Source organism: Hippopotamus amphibius, chromosome 14 (assembly GCF_030028045.1).
Source record: "Hippopotamus amphibius kiboko isolate mHipAmp2 chromosome 14, mHipAmp2.hap2, whole genome shotgun sequence".
NCBI lineage: Eukaryota > Metazoa > Chordata > Mammalia > Artiodactyla > Hippopotamidae > Hippopotamus > Hippopotamus amphibius.
In genome coordinates this window covers 35,599,534-35,625,784 of record NC_080199.1, presented here as the reverse complement: position 1 = coordinate 35,625,784, position 26,251 = coordinate 35,599,534, and the positions used below count along the sequence as shown (strand labels likewise).

Below are 26,251 nucleotides of genomic sequence, written 5' to 3'. Positions count from 1 at the left end.
AGGTTAATTACTGCAAGATGCAGGTTTCTTCCACAAAATAATATAAGCAACTGAAGTGCAATTAACAACTTTGCTTCCATAATTCTTCCCTCTCTAGAATTACCCATTTTCAACTGCCTACTGGATTATTCTTGACAGAATACAAATATGCTACACTTTCTGCCTCTTTTAAAATTCCTCCCTTGAGAGCGTAAATGCCTCTTCAACTATCATGCCATTTCTCCAAAACTCTTCCAGCAAAACTACTCCAAAGAGCTGTCTAGACTTTGTTTCCCCTACCTCACCTCCCATTTGAACATGAACTCAGTTCAGTCTGTCCTTTGTTCCCACCGCTGCACTGACACGGTGTAACCAGTGAACTCCATCCTCCCCAAATGCTCCATTCTCAGTCCTTATTTTATTTGGCCCCTTAGAAGCTTTTGATATATTTGACGAGTCTCTCCTTGAAACTCCCTCTTCACTTGCATTCTGTTAAACACTCTTTCTCTTACCTTAATAGTGGATCAAAAGGAAGGAAGGAAAAGAGAATCCTAAAAGTACGTACTTCTCCATCAAGGAAGTAACAAACCAAGAACAACTTTGTGATTTGTTTTGACCTTCTATGCTTCCTGCTGCTAAATATCTGTAAAAACTAATGAAAATCTCCTAGGAAATCTACCAAAAACTTCCCCAGGCTGAACCGAAATTCCTTGACAAGGTCAAATAATCCCTTTAGGATCTTGTTTATAAATAGCATGTCTCAGGTTCCATGGAGAGCCTTCTACCCCTCAGCACTGTCACTTCGGGGGGCTGTTACCCTGTCCTTTTGGTATCAAGCAGAAAAATGTCTTCCTCGGGAGACCTTCTCTGACAGCATCCCTCGGATGGCTCTAGTCTACACTGTTTACTGTACCTTCCAGAACATCATGCCATTTTCTTCATATCACATAATACAGTCAAGACCCAACTGAGATCTGTTGGTGCCCTGGGCTAGCTAACAACTTACCATTCCTTTAGACCATATTCTGTAAATACTTGGATGGGCTCAAGTTCTCTTCTCATTAGAAGGCCCTTTCACATCCAAGGGTACCCATGTGGACATTCCACCCTACCACACCCCAAGCTCCAAACACCCCCTTCTGAGTATCACAGCAAAAAACATTTTTTCTAACCACATATAACACCCTGCATGAAAATGCTTTTGTGAAATACAACTTTTCTCTGTCTGCAATTATAATTAAACTCTTTCCCCTAGGCACATCCATGGCTGGTCTACATTTTAACCCAACTCTGTCCACAGTTAACAGTCAATTGCATGATATTTTTGTTTGATGTCAAATTCTCCCAGTAGACTATGAGCACTCAGATAAAAGCAGCATCTGTTTTGCTCAACACTATATCTCTAGTGCCAAGAAAATGCCTGATCCACAAGAGATGCTCGATGAGTATTTGACTGGACAAATGACTCAATTCACGTTATTTTAGGTACAGATGTATACTTTCACAGTCCCTTGTGTAATGTGACGTAAGGTAAGGCATTTCTCTACCACAGTCCAGATATGCTATACCAACTTTAAAAGTAATTAGCCAGTACAATCACCTACATTTATGAGTTAGTTTTGTATTTTTATTATTAGTATTTTGAAAATCCAACTCCCCTATTGCATTTTCTTTTGCTCATCCATACCAGATACACAAGTCCTATGCAAGAATGGAAATCAGGCGCCCTTTATCACCCAGCCATCTCATCGCTGGCCCAGGGCCCAGTGCATATGTGCAAAATAAAGACGTGAGGAATCACTGACATGCCCTTTCCTTTATTCATTCTGTGAGCTGGGCAGCCCTCCTCCACTAGACAGTTTTACCATCACTAATTAATCAGTTAACCAATAAAAAAGTTATAAAATGCTTTAGCAATATTTGTAGAATATGGGGATTATAAAAACTTAATATAAACTAATAAACATAGAAAGTATGGGATTTTCCAGACAATTTCTCATCCTAAACTCTCATCCCTTATAATTTGTTGTAACAATTTTGAGAAGCATCTCTGTACCAACTTCTTGGAAGCAGGTTTTCACTTTAAAATTCAATAAGTCTTTTTGCCTCCAACTTTCTCTTTTTATAAGACAGAGATAAAAATCTCTGAACATTATTGCTTCAGGTATTTTGGGGGAGGGAATAAAATAATGATAAATAACTGCAAAAATATATTAACAGTTGATCAGTGCTAGACATTTACACATAAGCTCTTACTTTATCTTCCCAATAATCTCCAAAGATATATCCCATTTTTATTCCCATTTTATCACTGAAGAAAATGAAGATTAGTAAGATTAAATAACTTTGCCCAATCCAAAGCCAGAAGTGAGGGAACTAGGATTCTAACTCATACATCCTCGATCTCAAATCTCCTGCTGTTAATGTCCACATCATAATTCAGTGTGTTTATGATTACATAAATGTTTACTCTTCATATGAAAAAACTACTGAGTAAAAAACACTGCATGAAACTAACAAATATACTCATGTAGAGAAGAAATTACAGCGTGAGTCTTAACACAGTTCTTCTGCAAAGATAAATTTTCTAGAAAATTAAATTTTGGTGGTAAATTTTAAATGAAAGTAATCGCTCCCATAAAATGATAATGGCAAATAAAAGAGATATCTCTTTTGTTTCCTTCATTAGTGCATGAAAATTGTAAAGAAAAAAAAAAGAAAAGGTCATGAAATCCTTAAAATCCTTATCAATCACCTTCATGATAAACACAATATTTTTCATAAGTGGTGCTGCAAAAAGATTGGGTTCTATGTTGTACACATACACACATATAAAATAAGGTAATACACAATGTTATATTTTTTCTAGTTGTTAATCCCTAATTCTTAAAAAATTTAAAGCACATCTGTAAATTATAAAAAAAAAAGTACCTAATGTGTTCTTCAGTTATATTATTATTATTCAAACGGATTAGTTCAACTGGATCAGAAGTATTAGTAATATCATAGAGGGTTCGACACAAGTAAAATCTACGTACTCAATTCTTCCTCTTTTTCTTCTACCTGTTCACAAAGATGGTGGAGGGACTAGTTCCTGGCCTTTGCCCATAACAGCACCAAAAAAAAAAAAAAAAAACCAAAATATAAGGTAAGCAGAGTGTCTGGATCTTAAGTTTGTAGTTTAAACCTCTGACTGCTGTAAAGCACAAGATTTTTCATTTGGTAAAACTGGGAAGGTGAAATTTGTCATGTGCTATGAAGAAAGTCACTGCAGATAAAATAGTAACTTGCAAAAGATGAATGCACAATTTTATAATGCATGTTTGCAAAAAATTTTCCAAGTTCACGGTCAAATGTTATTCCTATGCACTGAATCCTACCTTATAAAAGAACCAAAACAACTATGTTTACTACTGTTTTATGTATTCATCCATCATATTTTAAATATGGGTCTCGGTAGTAATATGGTATCAAAGCAAAAAGTAATACAACCTAAGTATTAATCCATTATCATTTCTAGGCTCTAAACACAAAATACACACATATGAGTTAATGATTACAGGCATTTTACATTTCTAAGGAAAGGCAGCTTATTTTTTTAGATTCATAGAAAGGGAAGAAATATCAACAGCATGATGTTATTACAATGGCTTCTATTTAAAAATGAAAAAAAAGAACTTAGAAGAAAAGTAACTTCATGAATCTCTGTCTATCATATATAATTAACTTGGTATTATTACACAGTCATGTAATGAAGTACCTTTGTGCCTTCTAACCCCCAGAAGGAAATATTAATACTGCATTTTGAATGATTTCAATCATACTGAGGCTTCCTGCTATTTAAAGTAATAACTTAGACTTATATGAAGGTAAGACCTCAAACTACATGATACATTTATAGCCAAACACTTTCCCTCAAAAGTAAGATCACATTCCGAGCATTGGAACTTCATGGAATTTTATACTATTGCCAGACAAGTAAATACCAGCCTGAACAACTGAAAGAAGAAACATCCTGATACACTTTTTTAAAATTTCACAACGGTTAATCTCTACGAGGGATTTACACATTTACACCTCACAAGCAGTTATGCTGACTGCAGACTGACGTTCCTATTTGAGAATTTGATGGTAAAAATATTTTGCAAACTAAGGTATTTGAATTCTGACATTAGATGACTTGATACACATAAATATGGACGAAGTAATACTGAAGCATATACCTATATATATATGAAGTTAGTTTCCACTAAACTGTGCTCTACTCAACAGTGAATCAGCTGGCTCTTCCGAGCTGTGCTGCAAAGAACTTCCTTGGATGCAGTATATCTGCATACGACTTAGGGTCCGCTCACTGAATAAATGAACAGTTACTCCTGGCACTGAAATAAACCAAGGCTCGCTTGTGTCTCTTACCTTTGCCATGGCTTCTCCCATCCTCCAAAAGTGGTACTACGATAGTGTTGTTCACATTTCCAGGTGACCGCACGGCTGTGTAGACAACAGGCACCGACTGGACCACCACGGGGATGCGGTGAACGTGACTCAGTTTGTTAGACTGTAAATTCATGGGACTTGAAGGCGGAACAGGATGGATAATGTGCAAAAACTGCTGGCCTCCCACACCAGAGGCAGAGGCAACAAGGGGCCCTGGAGTTAATACTGTTGACGAAGATGATGCTGAAGATACTGATGTTATAACAGTTGGGGATGAGGCTGGACGACTAGAAGACGATGAGGAGGTTGAAGTTGAAGAAGGTGAGGAGGCGGACGCTGTCATGGAAACTGGGGAGGATGAAACGGCTGTGGGGGATGTCCTGGCTTTGTTGATTGACAAGTCCACTGGCTCAGTTTGTGTCTGGAAGTGATCTACAGATAACGAGTCTTCTGGGGGCTCCCCTTTCACATTATTTAGCAACAGGGGAACAGCTTCCATATCGGGGTAGTTGTGGACGTTTGGAGACTGTGGGGAGAAAAATGGAACATATTTATCTCTGTTAATCACATGTTTTAATAGACAGTTGATTTATGACTTGAATGTTTATTAATTTTTCTCTTACTGCTAGGGAACATTAATTCACTCTCCAAATGTCTGAAGAACCACTCTGTGACTGTCATCATAATTAAAGTTGAGAGTACGAAAGTACAACCGAGTAAGACGATTGGGAGAGTGACATAACTGCTAAAATCCAGGGAAATAAGTACACTATGGAGGAGAAAAGAGGCCATAGGAACCTGAAAACGAACAGCAATTTTACATAACATCTTCTGAAAGACAAGTTCAGAGTGCAAAATATTATCTTCTTAAGACAGTATAAATGCAACCTTTTCAAATGAAAGCATTTGTTTTGTCTGACCCATCACTGCACTTACTAGTCTCAGGTTCCTTGGTTATAAACTAACGGGAAGTTTGATTAGATGAGCTTAAACATCCTTTCCGGCTCTCAAATTCTGATTTCATGATTCTCACCCTTACTCAACCCTCTAACAATCTGCAGGCATAATATTACCTGGCAACAACACAGAGGAAAGTCACCACGACTTTTCAACTTTCATATTTGGTGCAAGAGCCACTGTACCATTCTCATTTTGAGCATTAAAACAGGGCATAAAATTCTCCAGCCCCACCACACCTGCTTACTAGATTATTCAACACAAACCATTTCTAACAACTGGATTATAACTTAGCTCATAGCGATGAAAAAGTTTTTCTCAAAATAATATACAGAAATACTACAACAGACTTTTTTAGGAAATAATTATTTTAGGAAAAACTTGTTCTGTAAAGCTTAAGTTGCCTATGCTTGTGCTCTTTAGTTTAAAACAATGATAATAATTTTGTCTGAGTTTCTTTTCATGCTTTCAAGTTTTAATGAGCAAAGTTTAATAATAATAATAATAATAATAATAATAATAATAATGAATCCAAGATTCCACCCAGACTAATGGGCTCAGTGCGTTATTACTGAGCATAATTTATTTTTATACCTATTCACTCATAAAGACAAGAAATATTTACTAAATGTCTATTTCCAAAGCCTAAGATGGCCCCCAAATTAGCACATGTTTGTCTATCTTGAAAAGAGTGAGTCGGACTATAACAGATCATTTTTGGTTATAGCTAACTTGACCAGGCTAACATAGACATTATGTTCTATGATCTGAAGACCAAAACCTTTTTTTTTCAACTTCATTATGGTATGAGAACAACAATGCCTAAAATTATATCAAATTGGTTCATTTCATTCTCTAAGAAAAGATTTTGGTTTGCTATTTCCCTCAAAGCCTGAGCATACACTTAAAGGAACAAAACATGCTTCTTTAAGTCTTTCTTTACAGAATGTAAATTATAGCTCCACTGAGAAAATACAACAGTGCAAGCGCATTTTATTTAGCAACAATGAGAAAAGAAAGAAAATAAGCTAAATGGTACCAGATCAACTAAAAAGGAAAATGGGTTGATGTTTTATTTTTTATTTTTCTATTTTTATTTTCTGCTTCTAAGCTAACATGGTTACTTACCTACAAAAAGATAAGAATTAGAAAATATCAAAATGAACCATCCAAAATTTTTAGTTTAAAATTCTAATTGACAAGATTTCATTTCATATGCTGAAATTGAGAAGAATTTAAATATTCTCAGGTATTAAAAAACAAAAGAAAAAGACAAACACCATAAACAGAGCAACTTTTATAAAAAGCTATCAGCATTATTTACTCTTCTAACAACAGTATTCCAATTTGTACCCAGTATCATCATTTAATTTCTTTGTAGAACAATGTAGAAAGTTTCTTATTAGTATGTTATACCACATAGAAATTCTTTGGTGAGGATGCTTTCATAAAATATCCCAACTGGTTTGTCATTAAAATTATAAAATGTCATTAAGCACATATTATCAAACATGGTTTGCTTTCAAATATAGTCTTGATTAATTTCTCTCTTTTATCATATTAGAGCTCTCCAAAATTCTAATTTTGTAAATAGTGACTATTTCCATCACAAATTTTTCTCCTCCTAATTATACTTAGATACAAGGTTCCAACATAGGTTTATAAACTACGGGCTGAAGTATAATTCATCATTGTAGAAACATTTCATAAAGTAAATGAAAGAGTACTTTAGCAGACTATGACAATACAGGAGGTAGATATGGAGCTTATTTTGTAAATAGATGGCTCTGAGACATCAAGCTTCACTGAGCCTTGCAAACTGCTTAAACTTCTGTAGATTATAAACATGAGTCCATATTTTGTAGGTATCTGCTTAATCTCTCACTAAAATAAAATTTACTCCTTAAACTGTTTTACAACAGTAGAGGAAGAATGTTCCTCTTATAATTCTGTTGTATATACCAGAAAGCTATGAAGCCCAATACTAAGAGCCCCTAGGTGCTGTCAGATACTTGAGAACTATATAGCTTTTGCATGAGCTCAAACCAAAATATAGAAAATGCTCATGAAAATTAGAAAGGATCAACCAAACCACTGTGGGTTTTTTTGTTTTGCTTTTTTGTTTTGGCTGCGATTATTCTTCATTGCAGCACGCAGGCTTCTCTAGCTGTGGTGCACATGTTCCAAAGCACGCAGGCTCAGTAGTTGCGGCACACAGGCTCTCTAGTTGTGGCACACAGGCTCTAGAGCACACAGGTTTAGTTGCCCCTTGGTATGCAGGAACTTAGTTCCCTTACCGGTGCTCAAACCCACATCCCCTGCCTTGGCCGGAATATTCTTAACCACTGGACCATGAGGAAAGTCCCTTGTTTTTCTTTTTTTGTTTGTTTTTTTACGTGATATTTTAGCATGGTATTTTTTTTTTTCTTTTAATATTTATTTATTTATTTATTTGGCTGCTCCACCTCTCAGTTGCGGCACGCGGGCTCTTCAGTTGCTGCACGTGGGCTCTTCTGGCTGCGGCATGCAGGATCTAGTTCCCTGACCAGGGGTCAAACCTGGGCCCTCTGCTTGAGAGTGCAGCATCTTAACCACTGGACCACCAGCGAAGTCCCTCAGCCAGATCTCTGGACAACAGACATATCTTATTTGGGAATGTGAGACACATGATGCATGGAATTATAAGTGTAAACATCACAGAGGCACACACTGGTTCTTACTTCACATGCAGAGTTGAAATGCAGCCAGCGTGTCCAAGAACCATGCCGTATTAATATAAGAGGACAAAACCCTGATCACACCATTCATCTGTTGACAGTGTTGACACAAGACCATATTCTCACAGCCCACACCAATCACTTCTACTATGACGATGCGGCTGGTACACCATCCGGAATTCCAACCTCAAGCTGCACATACATACACGTAAGACCAGCAATACCGCATAAGCATGTTTCCCAAACAGCTGAGGTATAGTCTCGCTCCTCCTTTTAGGAAAGAGAAAAGCCCTGAAAGGCTTGATCCTGAAATCATTATTAGAAATTCATGTCTCGGCTTTTAGAAAGTGGAAAATGTAAATGCGTTGGTTCCAAGATTTGAATCCAGAGACATGGAGCTGTAGGGAGACAACAGGAGAGCAGCCAGGAGAGAAGGAAAGATGGAGAAAACATCAAATGAGAACTACTTAGAGCAGTCAGCAGTTAAATAAAAGGACTACACAGATCTGAGAAAGTGAGAAAAGATATGGCTATGTCACCAGGAAACAGCCTCTAAGAGGCAAGAGACACTGAAAAGACCAGAAATCGCAAGAAAAGTTTTAAGCACAAGGAGGACAAGAAAATTTTGTAAAAAAGAACAAAGAAAGGATTTCATACTAAAATTTTGCCCTTGGTCACTAACTACTCAATTCTTGATACAACACTGATACATGACTCACAGCAGTGTCCACTAAACGTTTCTGTTGCTGTTTGTTTGCTTGTTTGTTTGTTTGTTTTAAATAAAAGCCCATCAAGATTTTCGCCCGGGAGCAGTGACTTCAGCTGAATTTTTGCTGCTGCTGATCCTGGTGTGGAAAAGATGATCAAACACTTAAACTATATACAATATTATCAACAGAATCGGAACTCCTTCTGAAGATCAAGGCGCGTGCTGCATTTTTGTCAAAGAGAATGAGAGTAATTAATTTCACTTTTCAAAGGGTGATAAAATATTTCTTGGAGGAGGTCCACAATAAAGTAATTTTAGCCTTCCATATCTTAAGAAATAAATGCATAAATACACACAAAAGTCTGACAAGGTAAATGTAACAATATACTTTACAAAAACGTGTGAAAATCTAAATATTACTATAACTGAGATTATATGGTTGCATAATATTATTTTCTTCAAAAGTCTGAAAAAGCCAGTTTGATTCAAAATAATCCACTCAATAAAATATAATGCACAATATTCTAGTGAACACATTCCTTTCAGTGAATTGGGGATTACATGGGAGCTATTCTAATCATATCATCTTTTTCCTGAATAAACAGTTTTAAAATGTAACTTCAGGTTTAAGTGTTCTGTTGAATGAATGTAGAAATGTATCTAAAACCTGCTATGTGTGAGTGCTCCAAGTACCTGATGTGTTTCCTACAGTCACCATTACCATCAGCTAAATCTTATCATGGTCCTTGAGTGAATAAGTGTTTTTAATACTGGTCATGTATTTTGATCACTTGATAATCTTAAGCGGAAAAAAGTATCTGCACACCACCTCATCTTTGGAAAGCCCTCCAGAGACTCTTATGTGTAGTCACGATTGAGGACCACTTGGGTAGTATTCCGCTAGATGTTATCCAAGATTTATAAGCTAACTATTTCATCTTTAATGGCACCAGGAATTTTTACAGAAGCGGCATCTGTGTGCGCGCGTGCACACACACACACACACGCACACACACACACACACAAGATGTGCCCAACTATCTATCCATCCATCCATCTCTCCATTCATCTATTCATCTAGCCAGTCAGGGAGCCAGCCAGCCAGCAGCATTTAAATAGATTATGTTTAATTTTATCTTTATAACTTTTTGAAAAATCATTTCATGGCAGTGTTTAGAAAAGATTGTGAAGCGACTTGCCTAATATTACATAACTCATGCCTTCACAGTTATAAGAATATGCTTTATAGTCTGTTATGTGTTTATTACAGACAGAAAATTTGACTTGGATACAAAAGACTTGAATTCATGGCCTGCCCTGTTACTTATTAGCTGTACAATCTTGGTGTTATCATTAAAATTCTCTAGGTCTGAGTTTATCCACCGATAAAAGAGTAGTATTAATTCTAAACTCATATAATTGTTGTAAAAATTCAATTAAGGGTATTAAGTGCTTTTAAGTAATACTGAGAACTGTGGGACAGACACAAATGAGCTTCTCCTTTTAGAACCAAAAACTCTGAACAGAACCTAATCTATTATCAGAGCTCTCAGAAGTGATCTGACTTACTGAACTCAGTGTAAGATATAGTCTGATGCAGGACCACATAATACACGAATGTAGAGGTGCAGTGTTTGCTAAACAACCAAACAGATACATATTACAAAAGTAGCTGAACATGTCAAAATACTGTGAGCACTGTCAGGTTCCACGTAAGATTTTAGACAAACACATTGTCTCTTAAAATACAGAAGACAGTCATTTGACATTGTTTTAATTTTTTTCCTTTTTTTTTTTTTTTTTGGCTTTATTAGATTGGCCCACAGGGTGATCATGTAACAGTTGGCAGCATACATTTTAATTGACTGGTCTGATGTGTTAATTCCACAATATAAATATCCTCTCTCAATCCACAGTTCAGTTTGTATCCATTAGGACAACAATACATAAATATATTAAAATAATTGTTTTGGATGTCGGCCATTCTTTAACAGTCTTATCATGAGATGAAATAGCAGAGCATTATTTGTTTCTTGTGTCTCAGTAGAAATTTAGTTCATGTAAGTTTCACTAACTTGGTGAGTAGTTGACTATGAACTTTCTATGAGAGGTGCTTAAAGAAACATTGTGCACTTCATGTAAAAAAAACGGAATAAATTACATCTATGACTCCATAGCCTACATCACTGAGTTTTTGTTATACTGCATTATTTTAAATGCAAATACACTTTAATTAAAGAGCGGAATTCCTCTTTTTACATGGAATGCCCAATAGGTACGTGTCTTACTTTTCCACATTAGTAAACGAAAATTTAAAAATATGAGCAGTGTGCTTCAAGCAAGCAACCTGTTCAACTATGACTGGTCATTTTTGCCCTAAGTGTGAAAGGCACCAAACATCAATTTGTTTAAAAGCATGTACTTCACTTTCCTCTCTATTGTATTACTTTACTAAAAAGGAAACCCTGTTTTTCAAGATTTGTCTTGCATGGGCCCTGATGGTCATCATTCACCTTCCTCTCAAGTCCAGTGATTTTTCTTCTTTACATGTTCAAGGGCAAGTGTGAATTTATAAAACTGACCAAGAAAAAATTAAAGCAAAGTATACTCAAAAAAGGAAAGAATAATTGCATTTTTTCTAAAAGTATGGACCAGAGAATAAAAGGAAACCAGTAGAAATATCCTATGTTTACAATCTGGAACTTGGTTTCAAAAGCACTGAATAAGTTAAAGGGGAAGATATTTCAATGAATATTTAATTCAACTGCTTTATCTCAATATCTCAAGTGTTAGTTTAAGAAATGATTGATTCCTTCGGAGAATTCAGAACATATGCATAACATAATGGACTCTTTGTGCTTTTACATTTATGTTTTTATGCTTTCCCAAGTTGAAAATGCCAGCCTTTTAAAAGGATTCGATATACACATTTAAATTTATCCTAAATTTTCCTTATCTCCCAGTTATTATATTTTTCCATGACCTATTTATTTCCTAGGACTTCCACGAATCACATTATTTACCCAAAGCAATCAGAATTTATGTTAACAGTTGACTGTACATCTGAAATTCTGGTTTGGCACTTATGTGTTATGAAGTTGGGGTCATACTTGAGGTGAGGAGGATTCTCCTACACAGTGGTAGAGGACAGAGGAAATTCTATTTGTGCATTTTTTTAGATTAATAGCAGGCACTCCTAAGCGATAAAAAGACTGACAAACTTGTTTGGACATGAATATAATGTGTTACATGTAAATTAATAATATTTTATTCTACCACATAACATAAAAAGTGAGTGCTCAGACACATCTGTTAGATGAGAATATTTGTGCTCAAGATATTAAACCACTTAAATCCCATTTACCTGGTCAAATGAGATAAAGAAATGGTGTCACTACAATAAATGTCAAAAAAAAAAGGAAGTATAAGAAATTAGTTCTGTTCCTATTTTCTTACAATTGCTGCCAAACTGAACTTCGCAAAAGCATGCATATATGCCTTAAAAATAAATTTTATGAATCCAACTATATGACATTTTGGAAAAGGCAAAACTATAGGAACAGTAAAAAGATCAGTGGTTGCCAGGGGCTTGGGGGAAGGGAGGGGAGGGATGAAAAAGAGAAGCACAGGGGATTTTTAGGGCAGTGAAACTCTTTTGTATGTTACTGCAATGGCGGTTACATGTCACTACGCATTTATCAAAACCCACAGAAATGTACAACACAGAGAATGAACCTTAATGTAAACTCCAGACTATACTTAATAATAATGTATCAGTATAGGTTCATTAAAATCATTGAATCTAATAGATGTATTACACTAACGCAAGACAAACAATAGGGGAGACTGTGAAGGAGTGGGGGTGGGTTGGGTAAATGGAATTCTTATGAACAATCTTCCCAATTCTCCAGAAAGTGTAAATCTTTACTAAGAAAGTAAAGTCCACTAATTATTTTAAATTAACTTGAATTCAATATTAATGCTATCGATAAGATTCAATTTTATCTATTATTTTGTTTACAATCTTTGCAAAATTAATAAACCAAAACTATTATCATAACACTTATAAATTTTAAAAAGGAAGTAATTGTTATAGGTTTATCTCTACTACATCATGGTTAATTTTTTGTTCTTTTGGTTTTAAATTAGCATTATTATTCAGTGACCAATTCACGACATTTACGTTTCACTATACATGAGAGGAAAACATGTCTCATGGACTTTTAGGGAGAAAAAGTTCACTTGAATCTTCACCCTATGCCACAGTCTTTGTCAATTGCCTGAGGCAAACGTTCTGTGCTAGTTACATATTTTAAAATATGCAATAATGTTTACCATTCTCAAACAGATTAATCTTGTCTACTACCAGATGGACTCTGCTTTCGATTTCACAAAGTACTCACCATAAAGCGTTATTTTTATAATGATATTTCATAGTACTGGAATACATCAAATTTCAGAGACTAGAAAATGATCTTGGAGAGGCTGAGATATCCAAATGATAGAGATGGAAACCCTAACGCATTACAAACATATAAATCAATAACAGAATCTTTTTAGGTAAAGGGAGGTATATTTGCAAAATGTAGGTTTTACTTTTTGGATATTTAAAGCAAGCACGTAGTCAAGAGAAGCCTGTATGTGCTTCTCGGCTCATAGAAAATGCCTCTGAAGAGAGATCAACAACCAAGCCAAGACAAGACTAATGACAAAGTTGAGAGAAATCCATCTTTTCTCACCTACCCCTGGAATCAGAGGGAGCTACCATGGGAATGCGGCAGGAGTAGAAAAGCAACAGCGTTTAAAAGCTCCAAAACCCGTTCCCAAGCAGTGCACTTAATTCCATCTCAGCCCCCTCCAAATCAGCAAAAAGTTCTCAGGCAAACCAACTCTTTGAGCCTCATCTTCTGTCTTCCTGGTAAATAGGGTCTAGATGCATGCAGGTCTTTCTAAGGATCTGAGAGGGAAACTGTCGAAAGGTTTTTTAAAGTGGTCCCCTGTTAAGCTGCAATTGCCACGAGGCACACGCAGGCGAACATAATTAATATGTTTGTGTGGAGAATTAACTGTACAAATCGAGCCCCTGTTGATCTTACCCATCAAAACGAGCATCTGGGCAAAAGGGGAGAGGGGGCAGGCTAGCGCTAAAGGGAAGACAAAGGCAGGAACAGGAAGGCAGGACGGAGGACAACGGATCCGACTGAAAAAGAGAACCTGCCTGCCAGACAAGACTTCCGCTAATCAGGTGTGATTTACAGTGACAGGGGAAATCTCAGCTCAGCACGCCTCCTGCTGGGACACAGAATTCTAAGAAATAAAGATTTAAAAAATACTAGTCATGCTGACAAGGATGTAGTAAAACAGACACTTTACTGTGCTGCAGGACAGCGGTGTAAATGGCACACACTTGCAGGAAAGCTGCTGAGCTATGTCTCAAGAGTCTTAAAATACTTTAAAACAAATAATAACATTTTTAAGAACGATATAAATGAACTTATTTACAAAACAGAAACAGACTCACAGATTTCAAAAACAAACTCAGGGTTACCCAAAGGCAAATGTGGGGGGAGGGATAAATGAGGAGTTGGGGATGAACATACACACACTACTATCTATAAAATAGGTAACCAACAAGGACCTACTGTGTAGAGCAGGGAACTCTGCTCAGTATTCTCTGATAACCTATACGGAAAAATCTGAAAAGGAATGAATATATGTGTATGTATAACTGAATCACTATGCTGTACACCTGAAACTAACACAACATTATAAATCAACTATACTCCAATACGATTTTTAGAAAAAGAATCTAGGGCACTGCCATCTCCCTCTCTCCCTCCTCCACATACATGCATTTATGTGTGTATGTACGTACACAAGTACACGCACAGGCGCATACACGCACCTCTTAAGCAGGGTCTATTCAAAGTCTATCCCTCATCATTCTATTTTGAAAAAGGAAATAATATTTTGAAAATGAAATTCTCAATCAATACCAGTGCTGACTTGCAGAAATCACCAAAGAGAATAAAGTCAAGGAATGTTAACAGATTTTGTCATGATTCCTGTGAAATGATCTCACAATTTCAAGTGTCAGCACTGTGAAGAAGCTTTCAAAAGATGGTCGTTCTGTTAGGAAGATGACATATGTACCAATCAATTCAATTTTATGCAAATAAGTACTTTAGGTGACTTTGGAGAAAATCCCAGAGGCCCCACCATCACTGATTTAAAGAGTGGTGTATCTCAAGCAAATTGGACAAGAATCCAGATGATGTACTGGAGAAAACGATGTCTTCAAAAGTGGCTCTAGTGAGGACAAGGACATAGATGCTGAAGTTGCATGAAAAGATACAGAATATATAATACAATAATATTATAAACTTTCAAAGCCTAGAACAGTTTAATATTTTAAAACTTCTACACTATTTTACACAAAATGTGATTTTGAATTTGTTTTGTAACTAATTAGTATATTTAAACTATTACAATGATTAAAGTTAAATTATCTAGTTTGTATATTCAAGTTGATTATAAAACTTTCCTCCTGGGACACAGAGGTTTATCTTAATGCAGGGATTTGCCTTTAGATATATGTGGCAATTTGGGATTTTGACAAAGACGTATACACAAATATTTAACTCTGCCTTATTTACAGGAGTAAAAATTAGAGACAACAACGTGGTCATTAAAACAGAATAAAGTCTGGAACAATGATTTTAACCCTAACTATGAACCAGAATAATCCATGGAACATTTTAAAGGGACACAGGCCAGAGATGCAATAGGTCTGGCATATGGTCCAGGCACCAACAGTTTAAAAAGCATCACAGTGACACCAATGACCGGTCAAGTTTCAGAAACAATATTCAGTGGCATGGCAAACTACTATCTATGTGATGTTAAGTTTAAAAATGTTAGGATATAAAACTGCCTATAGTAAATGGGCTTAACTTTGTCCCACCAAAATATATTTATACATGAAAATAAGAAAAAAAGGCTAGAAAAAATACTCCAGAATGTGAATAATAACTTATCCATTTGGTGAATTTGTGGGTGACCCATATTTCCTTTCTTCCTGTTTTCCATACTTTCTACAGTGAGTTTTTTCAGAAAGATAAAAATGAGTAGTGGTGTACAAAATATATTGTAAAGAAAAAAACCTAGCAACTGAATGGAGCTGTTTTATAATCTTTAATCTAGCTTTTCCAAGATTCTAGTGAACCATAATGTTACCAGAAAAAAAATCACTTCTAATATACTCTTATTAGAAGAAAACAACAAATTCTCTTAAAAATCTCAATTTGCCAAGAGTGTTACCATTATCAGTCCTAGATTGGTGGCATGGTTATTCTATATAAATTAATGTATCTACCTATATAACTTGCAATTAAACTAAGAAAAGATTTAAATATAACTGGTAACTAAAAGTATGCAATTATAATAACCCTAATAGGTTAAAACCATGAATTCTGGAAATCTCAAGCTTCCACATCACAGTTTACTAGGAAAACATTTTCATACTTGAGAAACTAATATCAACAATTATATAACAATGTATGGGTACTACAAAGCTTTGTGTGTTTCTGATGAAGAGCTTTCACTTAGTAAGTATTTAGCAACCACTGCTATATAATTACTACTGTGATAAAGCTGAGGATACTACAAAAGGATTTTAATCTTGACCATCATAGAAGCAACTCTTCCCCCACCCCACCTCCATCCCCCAGAGATTTAATGAGCGTTTCATCATTTTTTTCAGTGAACTGCATTTAGAAAACATGAAATGGTATAAACAACGGGGAATATTTCAACCTCGTGATATCAAGAATGGAGGACACTTTAAATAATGTGAGAAAACAAAACTGTGCTCTATAAATCAACAAGTAAACATTCACATAAGTATTACAGAGACTTTGAAATCATATATCAAATAGTTAATTCAATACTAATTAACTGAATAACGATTGATTCTTAAAATACAGGAAAAATAAATATACTTAATATTTACTACAACATTATCTGGCAGAATTTTCTCCTCCAGTTTTATAGGTAAAAAAATGTCATCTCCCAGAATCTGAAAGAACTGTCCAAGGCCGCAAGGTAGCAGGGATCTGTGATCTACACCTAAGAGGGATTCCTGACCTTGCCCCCCCATGCTGCCCCCATCAGCCCTGCAAGAGGGGGAAAGAATGAGAACCTGTGCCTTTGAGAAATTTTTTCTTGCAGTTCCTGTGAAATTAGTATCTGGCAATATTAAACTGAGGAGAGTGTAAAAATGCGCACGCTGCCTGGACAGCTGTCTGGCAGGCACCAACTCACTTTCCCAATATATTTAGCACACGACAAATTGAAGGGCATGAGGCAGGTATCAGTAACCCATATTATAATGTCTAGTTCATGTTTATTTCCTGTTGGTTTTCACATGAAGTTTTAGGATAACACAACTAGAAATGTCATTCTCAACTGAGGAACAAGATCCTGCATTTGGTGCTCTGGTCCCACTGTATGTGATGTAAGTTCAAAAGAAATGAGAAAAGATGGGGGAATAAAAAGGAAAAAGCAAAAGCCTAATTAGATTTGTAAGCAATACATTAGAAATGTAGGTGAAAAAAATCAGCTCACCATCTATTTAACTTTTTGTTCCTTTTCTTGTAAACCAAACACTCAGAAGTGGGGGGGGGGGCTTTATTTTTGCCCAACAATGCATGTTGCTTGATAAAAGCAGTGTAGTAAAGTATACATTTGGTCAATCGAACACTAAGTGAGAGGCAATGCAGTTTTGTACTTGCCTGAGTTCTAGCAGAGGTTTTATTTTATACAGGCCGCTTACCCATCGTCTCTCTTCCTTTAATTTCTAACTGAAAATAACTTTGATTATGTTTCTGCACAATCACGTGTCTGTTATCACCTCGACCTTTACCAGATTCTACCTGCCCTGATGGGGTACTATCTGCTCTGCTTCCAAAGCACTCAGGTTTGTGTGTCTTTTCTCCAACCAGGCTTTGAGCCCATTCAAGACACCACTTTTACTCAGCTGTTTTGTCACCCTGCACCTACCAGACTCCCTGGAACAAGCCCCAGTTGCTCTTTGAAGCCCTTACTAACTCTAAAATTGAATAAATCTATGATATTACCCAACATCTGAAACTTAATAAATAGTAAATATACTTATTAACTTAATTATAATATGTAGAAATTAGCGCTGTAAGTTTCCATCTGCCCATGCCTTCATTTAAAAAGAATTTAATAGATTGATTTCCATTTTATTAATTCCTCTCACAGTGGAACAATTTCACCTATGTATATGACATTCTTTCTTACAACTAAGCGAGCAGTTCTCAACCGGAGTAATTTTTCCCCCCAGGAAACACAGGACTGAAAGTCTGAAGACAATTTTGGTTATCACTGCTGAGGGCAAGGGTGACATGCCAGTCTCTACAACAAAGACGAAAGATCAACAGGGCTTAGGTTGAGGAGTCATGCACTAAGCTGCCATCCCTCTGGTTCCATCTTTTTCCCTCCACCGTCCTACGTTTTCCTTTTTCAAAAAAAATTTAAATTCCTTTGTTTACCTCTCATTTTTCCCTCCTTAACTTCCTCCATATGCATTAATCAGGTAAATCCAACTATACAGTTATGCGCGGACTTCCCTGGTGGTCCAGTGGGTAAGACTCCCCATTCCCAATGCAGGGGGGGCCCGGGTGTGATCTCTGGTCAGGGAACTAGATCCCACATGCATGCCACAACTAAGACCCGGAGCAGCCAAAATAAATAATAAATTAATTACTTAAAACACAAGCAAACATCAGTATGTGCACCTCTGTGGGCAAGTGGGTATGGTTTATATATTAATATAAATGTTAGTTAGCATGTATACATTCTTGTGACTTTTACCATTCAGTACACTTAAAAATTACAGGAGGGGTACGCAAGTGTGTGTGTGTGTGTGTGTGCATGTGTTGTGTGTGTAGTAAGATCATGCACAAAAAATAACTTGAATTTATGATCTATATATGCAGATGTGTGTGTATGTGTGTGCGTTCATATGCCTTGATTTTGTAAGTATTGTTTACCTCTCATATTTGTGCTTAGATGCATAAAGAGAAGAATGCAGATGTACTAGTTTTTTGTAAAAGTCAAGGAGGGCTGGGGTTGAGTCAGAGAGCTTCAGTAACAAGTACAGTTGATGATCCGAGCTCCTTTAAGCATCTGCCTTACTACTGAGGCTTCTGGTATCAGCCAAAGGATGGCTACTGCCAGCTCTGTCTAGGTCTCAAACCTGCATCACCTTCACCGTACATAAAGGTGAAATGGCATTCTCTAACACTTACCGACATGTGTACATGCATTGTGATATGTCCACTGAATCCTCATATCCCAATATGGGAAACTATCATTAATTACACTTTACAGCTAGAAAATAGAGACTTGGAGAGGTTAAGAAAAGTGCCAGTGGCTCTAGAGTGGTAAAGAAAAGTGCCAGTGGCTCTAGAGTGGTACGTGGCAAGGTCAAGACACAGTTTTGAGTGATCCTGACAATAAAACCCATTGCTCAACTGTAATGCAGCACTGATCCCCACGCTTAATTCCACACTGGATGCCTCCAGTGGATCAGGAAAGACTGAAATCTCTGTAATCTTGCCACTGAACATTTTCCTATTATTTCGTGAAATTTAAAGATGACTGTTTCATAAAGGTTACAGAAGCGCTTGCATGGACTTCTCCAACATGTATTAACAGAATTGTTTTTCCTTCATTGGTTTCCTTATAATTATCTCTAAGAAAACAACAACTGTACATTGCTCAATTATGCATTACTGAATAAATAAGAAAAAGAAAAGAATCAGGCACATTATCATTTCTTTGATTTAAACAAAAGAATTTTAACTCCCATGAGATAAAGTTACTCTGTGTTTCTGGCTTTAAATGATTCCTGTGATGAAATCTCAAATTCATTATTAAATAAATAAGCAAACACACTTCTGTAGTTCGTTTTCGCCTTAGCATCAGTACCTTCAGCTGCAGTAAAATAGCCAATGTTCAATTATCTACAGTCTTCTAAGGGATCGCAGTATAAGTAATCCCAAATGACAGATAATCCAAAAAGCATTTATGTTGGGTTTTAAATTCATTATATGATTCCAGCAGATTTACTGCCATAATTATATTCCTCTTCACAGGCTCATATTAAAATTCATTTGTATTTCTTGAGCACAAGCCAATGACAGCAGAAGGGAGGATCCCAGATACATGACAGATGACAAAAGGATTTGTTGATTTGTTTTCAGTATTTTTTCCCCTTAGATAATTGACATGAAGATAATGAAGAGTTGGTTGTGAAATTGCATTTCATATTTATTAAACATCGTCTATGAGTAATTAAAAAGGATATATTATAACACCATAGCAGAATGGGCTATGAACACTAATAGACTTAGCTTTGTGCCCTGGCTCTGCCCCAGTGCTGTGACCACAAGAAAGTTGCTATGGTCTAAACTTCAGTTCCTCACTTACAAATGGTGCTCATGTTCCTACCTACACAGGAAAGGAGTTCTGAAGATTACTGAATGTACACTGCCTCACACAAAGTACTCAGTTAAAATTGCAGTTGTATTTCTTGTTGTAGCTATTATTTTCATTTATTTTACTCCAGTGCTAAAACTAGAGATGACTGTATCTGATAGTTTGCATCAGTTCTGCTTCCATAAAATGACACTGCCTTGATTATTCAATAAATTAATTAGCACACTATAGGGTCAAATGTTAAAATCTGTTCATAATCTTCTGCAGAAGACAGTTGGATGTATCTATGATACACCTATAAAAACCAACTGGAAAATACTAGAAACGCACAATTTCTGGCTTGAAACCCTGGGGGGCGGGGCGCATCTATGTTAAAACTTTCAGGACTTAAGGAAGTTAACAGCACACCACCAAGAGGGTTTGGAGTGTAACTGCATTCTCAGACATAATATTTCTGCAGTAAAGCAAAAGAGCATCTACATCAGGTTAGAAATAAAGACTACAAATATCTGCACACTGGTTTATTCCAGATTTTAATTTTAAATGAGTTTTTTTTAAATGTTAAATTTTCAGAACTTTTAACAGATAAGCGATTGTGAAACTGGATTAAATAAAATGATACCGATAATATCAATTCTACATTTTTCCATTAAAGCTGTGTTACACATCACAGAATTATAGGTTAAGGTAATTGAGGAATAAAGAAAATCATTCTCTTGGTTTGCATAAAATGATGCTGGATAACTTCTTGCCAGTGCAACTCTATACAGTAACTCAAGCTTAAATGATGACTCCTTCATTTTATAAAGGATATGTCAGATATCCTGATTTACAGAAAGTTGACAGGTAGATAGCATTATCCCTTTCCCTTTTATTTCAATTAGAATTGATTTCTCTCATAGCTATACTTTACTGGTTAGCTGGATTAAATTATTAGATTTGCATTTTAATAAGCTAGTACATTTTTTGATACTGTCCCTGGTCAGTAGATGAAACAGAACATAAGAAATATCATATGAAAAGGGGGTGGGGTCTTAAGGGAAAACACTGATTTACACTTTATCTTCCACAAATACACACAAATTATATCAGATTGTAAATAATTCCCCAAGACAAAGTGAAAAGGTAACATTTTGATGTATATTTGTAAAAGAATGAAGCAAAGGGTTCACACCACTCACTGACACATGTATATTCTTATTATGAGTAAAGGAACACATTATTGACTATAAGTGTAATCAGAAAGATTTTAAACTACAAAGGGATTCAGAAATTACTCTGATTGGCAAGGTAGGACTTGCTGAAAATTCTGTTCAACAGGAAGATTAGTCAATGTAAAGTTCATCATTCATGCTGTGCTAAATTTTTAGGAATATCTGACATGAGAAGTTCACAGAGGAATGATGGAAAAAAAGTGCAATAAAAGTGGTATATAAAGAAAGATCATAAGAATAAGGATTATGATGAAGATTTAACGTTGGCAACTCTGAATAGGTTGGTAGAGAGCAACAGTATGCAATTCAATCTAAAATTAAGGGATAATTAAGAATGAACAGGTTTAAAAGCTTCAATTATCCAAGTATACGTACAGGGAGAACAATGATAGAAAATATATGATGAAAAACATATGTATACCATTACATAATAATAAAAAAACAGAGAATTAAGGAAAAATTGGAATCCATGAATAAAGCAAATTTAAGGTCAACCTGACAGGTGAATTTTAAAAAGTAATACATGAGTAGCTTTATAGATCACATTATCTCAAAAGGGGATTGCATACATTTCTCACCATTATTTCAAGACATGTATTAAACTCAGTCACTTTTTCATGAGGGGCGTCATGGTGATGAAGTGATGAGATAGAAAATAATCTAAAAACGTCTAGATAATTTATAGCAGATAAAATATGGGAAAAGAAACAGCTAAACTTCATTTCAGCTAAGGCAGAGTAGATTATATAAGATCAACTAGCCTGCTATGAACAATAAAAGAAAATGCATTAGGCTTCAAAAAAAAAGTAAAATTTTAACACACTGAGCAACTAAAGAAACCAAGACTTGAAGGTCTCAGATCCAAGAAAGAAAACACAATAAGAGGTGCTATCACTTTAACTACTTTACTTGCTCTTTTGAGGCATAATCATATGTTTGATATCAGCTTAAATATTACAAAATATTCTAGGAGACTATTCTAAATCTCTTAAAACTAAAAGTAAAGAAATACGTAATAAAAAGTTTACTAGAGATTCAGAATTTTTAGAGTTCTCAAACATGGACTTTCAGATAACAGTAGTAACATACTTAAGAAAACAGATAAGAGAGAAAATTTTACTCCAAAACTGTAATCTACATATGTGCATACACACACACACACACACACACAAGCCAAATATAAATTCTTGAAGGCAAAAACACAATACCTGACACTGAAAATTCAATATCTGCATTTAACAGCAGAACAGACACAGCAGAAGAAAGGATTAATGAACTGAAAGATGACTGAGTAAAATTAGTCAGAATGAAGTCCAAAATGGAGGGGTGGGTAGGATAGTAAGATACTTTAAAAAGCATGAAACATATGGGATAGGTCTTATGTACATGTAATGGGAAGCCCAGAAAGAAGAAAAAGAAAGACTAGGAAAAGGGCAGAAGTAACACTGAAAAACATAAAGACCAAGAATTTTCTAATCTGATAAAAGATATTAAGCTGCAAATTCAAGAATCCCTATGGATCTCAAATCATATAAATTAAAAGGAAACTGCTCAAAAGAAGCTAGTGAAAGACTCACTTTCAACAGTTACTATTTGACTGAAGAATTACTTTTCAACAAAAATGATGAAAGCCAGAAAACAACGAAAGGACAATCTTTAAATTGTTGAATGACAAAAATAAAACAACTGGCAACCTTAATTTTCTATCAAAAAGCAAGGCAACATAAAGGCATTTTAGACAAAAACAGAGAATTGATAGCTAGTAGAACCATACAAAAAGAAATAGTAAGAGAATTCTTCAGGCCCAAGGGAAACAATCTCAGATATAAAAAAGCATGGAAATAGGGGCTTCCTAGGTGGCGCAGTGGTTAAGAATCCACCTGCCAATGCAGGGGACACAGGTTTGAGCCCTGCTCCAGGAAGATCCCACATGCCGCAGAGCAACTAAGCCTGTGTGCCACAACTATTGAGCCCACGTGCTGCAACTACTGAAGCCCACATGCCTAGAGCCTAAGCTCCACAAGAAGAGAAGCCATGGCAACGAGGAGCCCGCGCACCACAACGAAGAGTAGCTCCTACTAACTGCAACTAAAGAAAGCCCGTGCACAGCAAAAAATACCCAATACAGCCAATAAAATAAATAAATAAATAAATAAATAGCATGGAAACAAAACAATAAACAGCATGGAGAAAAAGAAAAAGGTAAATATAGGTAAATCTAACTGAATAATGACTGTGTATCAATAATAATAATATCTCATTGGGTTTTAAACGTAGCACCAAAAAAAGGACAGGGATATACGGAGTTAAAATATCCCAAAATATTTACTTTTTCTAGACATAAGTACAAGTACTAATCTATGGTGGACAATAAGTCAAAAAGGCAGTGTAATCTCTAGGAAAGCCATTAAAAATAATACAATATTATTTGTACCAAAAAGCTAGAAAGCTCAATAATTAAAATGGTAAAATAGATGTAAGAAAACTTCTTGATTAATATAGGGAAAGTTATTAAAAAATATACAGAACCAAGGTAACAAAAAACATACAGTAAGATTATATTTAAGTGTAAAATACTCCACATTATGCAATTAAGTAGTCTAGTTTTTTACGGCTTTAAAATCTTTTAACATTTTATTTTTTTTAACACCTTAAAACTGGCAAATCTTGAATATAAGAATACAGAAGTTGAAACTGAAAGAGTGAAAAAAGTACTACTAGGCAAATACTAAGAAAAAAAGACTGATATACCTACAGGAATACCAGGAAAAGTATATTGTAAGTTCAAATAATTACTATGATATAAAGACATTTCAGTATGACAAAATGACTTCACACACAGGAGTACATATAATTGTTCTCAGTTTATAACCACCTGAAGATACCCTGAAAAATACAGAAAAAAAGGGCTAAAAGTGAGAAATAGAAAAAATCCATAATTATAATGTGAGCTCTTAGCACACCTCTCTCAATAGCTGATAAACAAGAAGACAAAAGTATGGAAGATGAAAAAAAAAAAACCACAATTAACAAACCTACCTTAGTTATCTATTTAGAACAATATATCTGATATCTCCCCAATAAACAGTGCTTTTCAAGTACTCATGAACCTGTTACCAGAATTTGACCACCAGGTAAGCTGTAAATTAAGTCTTAATAAATCCAAAGAGTTAAAATTATGAAGCATTTGTTCTCTGACCACAGTGGAATGAGGCTAGGTATCAATTACAAAAAGATACCTAGAAAATTCCAAAACACTAACAAATTAAGCAGTATATCTTAAAGTCAGCCCATGGGTTAAAAAAAACTACAACAAAAAATAGAAGATAATTTGATTCAAATAAGAATAAAAACATGATATGTGAAATCTGTGGGATATAGCTAAAGGTATGATTAGATGAAAACTTATGCCCTTCAAACATAATTACAAAAGAAGGAAGGCTGATAATCAATAATCTAAATATATCTAAAGAAGTTAGAAAAAGAAAAGCAAATTTATCTTAAATAAAGGATAGGAAGAAAACATTTAGGATAATAGTATAAATTAAATAGAAAACAAATGCACAACAGAGAACCTAAACAAAACCCAAAACCTGTTATTTCAACAGACCAATAAATTAATGAACTCACAGTAAAACTGTTAAAGAAAAACAGAGAGAAAAGGCAGTCATTACCAATATCAGGATTGAGAAATGAGAATTTAAGTCTGCCGACATTAAAAATATAGTTAAGAGAATGTTAAGAACAGATTTATGCTAACAGATTTTAAAACTCTGATAAAACAGAAATTGTTTAATAAATACAATTTACCAAAAATGATGCCAAAAACATAGAAAATCTGAAGTCTCATATCTATTTCAGAAATTGATTTAACCTTCTGACTTAAAAACTTTAGGTCGAGATTTTGCTACATATGAATTATTTTAAACATATTATTATGAAATAATTAAAAAACAACCCAAATCATACACAAAATCTTCCAGAATTAAAAAAAGGAACATATTTTAAATGTTTTTATGAGGTTGGTACACTTGTGATCAAATCCTAACAAAATTCAAGAACAGGCAAAACTAAGCTACAGTTTTAGGAGCCAAGAACCTCATTATTTTGAAATTGGGTAGTGACTGCAATGCAACATGAATGGGACACATCAATTCCTCTTTTTTGATCTAAGTGGTAGTTACATGTCTGTGTCACTTTGTGAAAATTTCACAAACAGCACACTTCTAATTTGTGAACTTTTCTGTATGTATGTTATATATCAAATTTAAAAGAAGAAACACACCTGAAAAAAATAAGTGAAAGAGCCAAGCCCTGAGATCAGACCTCACTGCAGGTCAACACTAATCCATAAAGCATTATGTGTGAATTGTCTGAAGAATAAAGTTGGTATCTAAATACATTATCATGCAGAGCATTTTTTCTGCACATGTCCATCAAAAACAATTATAAGAAAAAGCGAATGCCTTGCTGAAATCAAACCCAACTACACTGACAGCATTTTTCCAATGTCAAAAAATAACATTTGATGTGATTTCTTAGGAAATCTATCTAAGTTTACACGGATATTGATATTCTTTCTAAACACCAACCTAAACTATGCATTTAATAATACAATGTCAATTCCAACAAATACAGCAATGCATCTTTCCAGAGTTTAATTTTACATTTTGAAAATTGTAAAAAAAATATCTGTCCAATCCTCTGTCCAA

At 35.1% G+C, this 26,251-nt stretch overlaps 1 protein-coding gene across 2 annotated transcripts in view; it reads right to left on the bottom strand.

Annotated features, from left to right (window-relative positions):
- The window catches only part of KLF12 (KLF transcription factor 12), a 431,241-nt gene that overhangs the window by 134,930 nt on the left and 270,060 nt on the right, over positions 1 to 26,251 (bottom strand). For both annotated transcript variants that reach the window (XM_057707238.1, XM_057707239.1), the window contains exon 4: positions 4,396 to 4,942. In XM_057707238.1, coding sequence (XP_057563221.1) covers positions 4,396 to 4,942 — 547 coding nt within the window. The remainder of the gene's footprint in view (positions 1 to 4,395; positions 4,943 to 26,251) is intronic.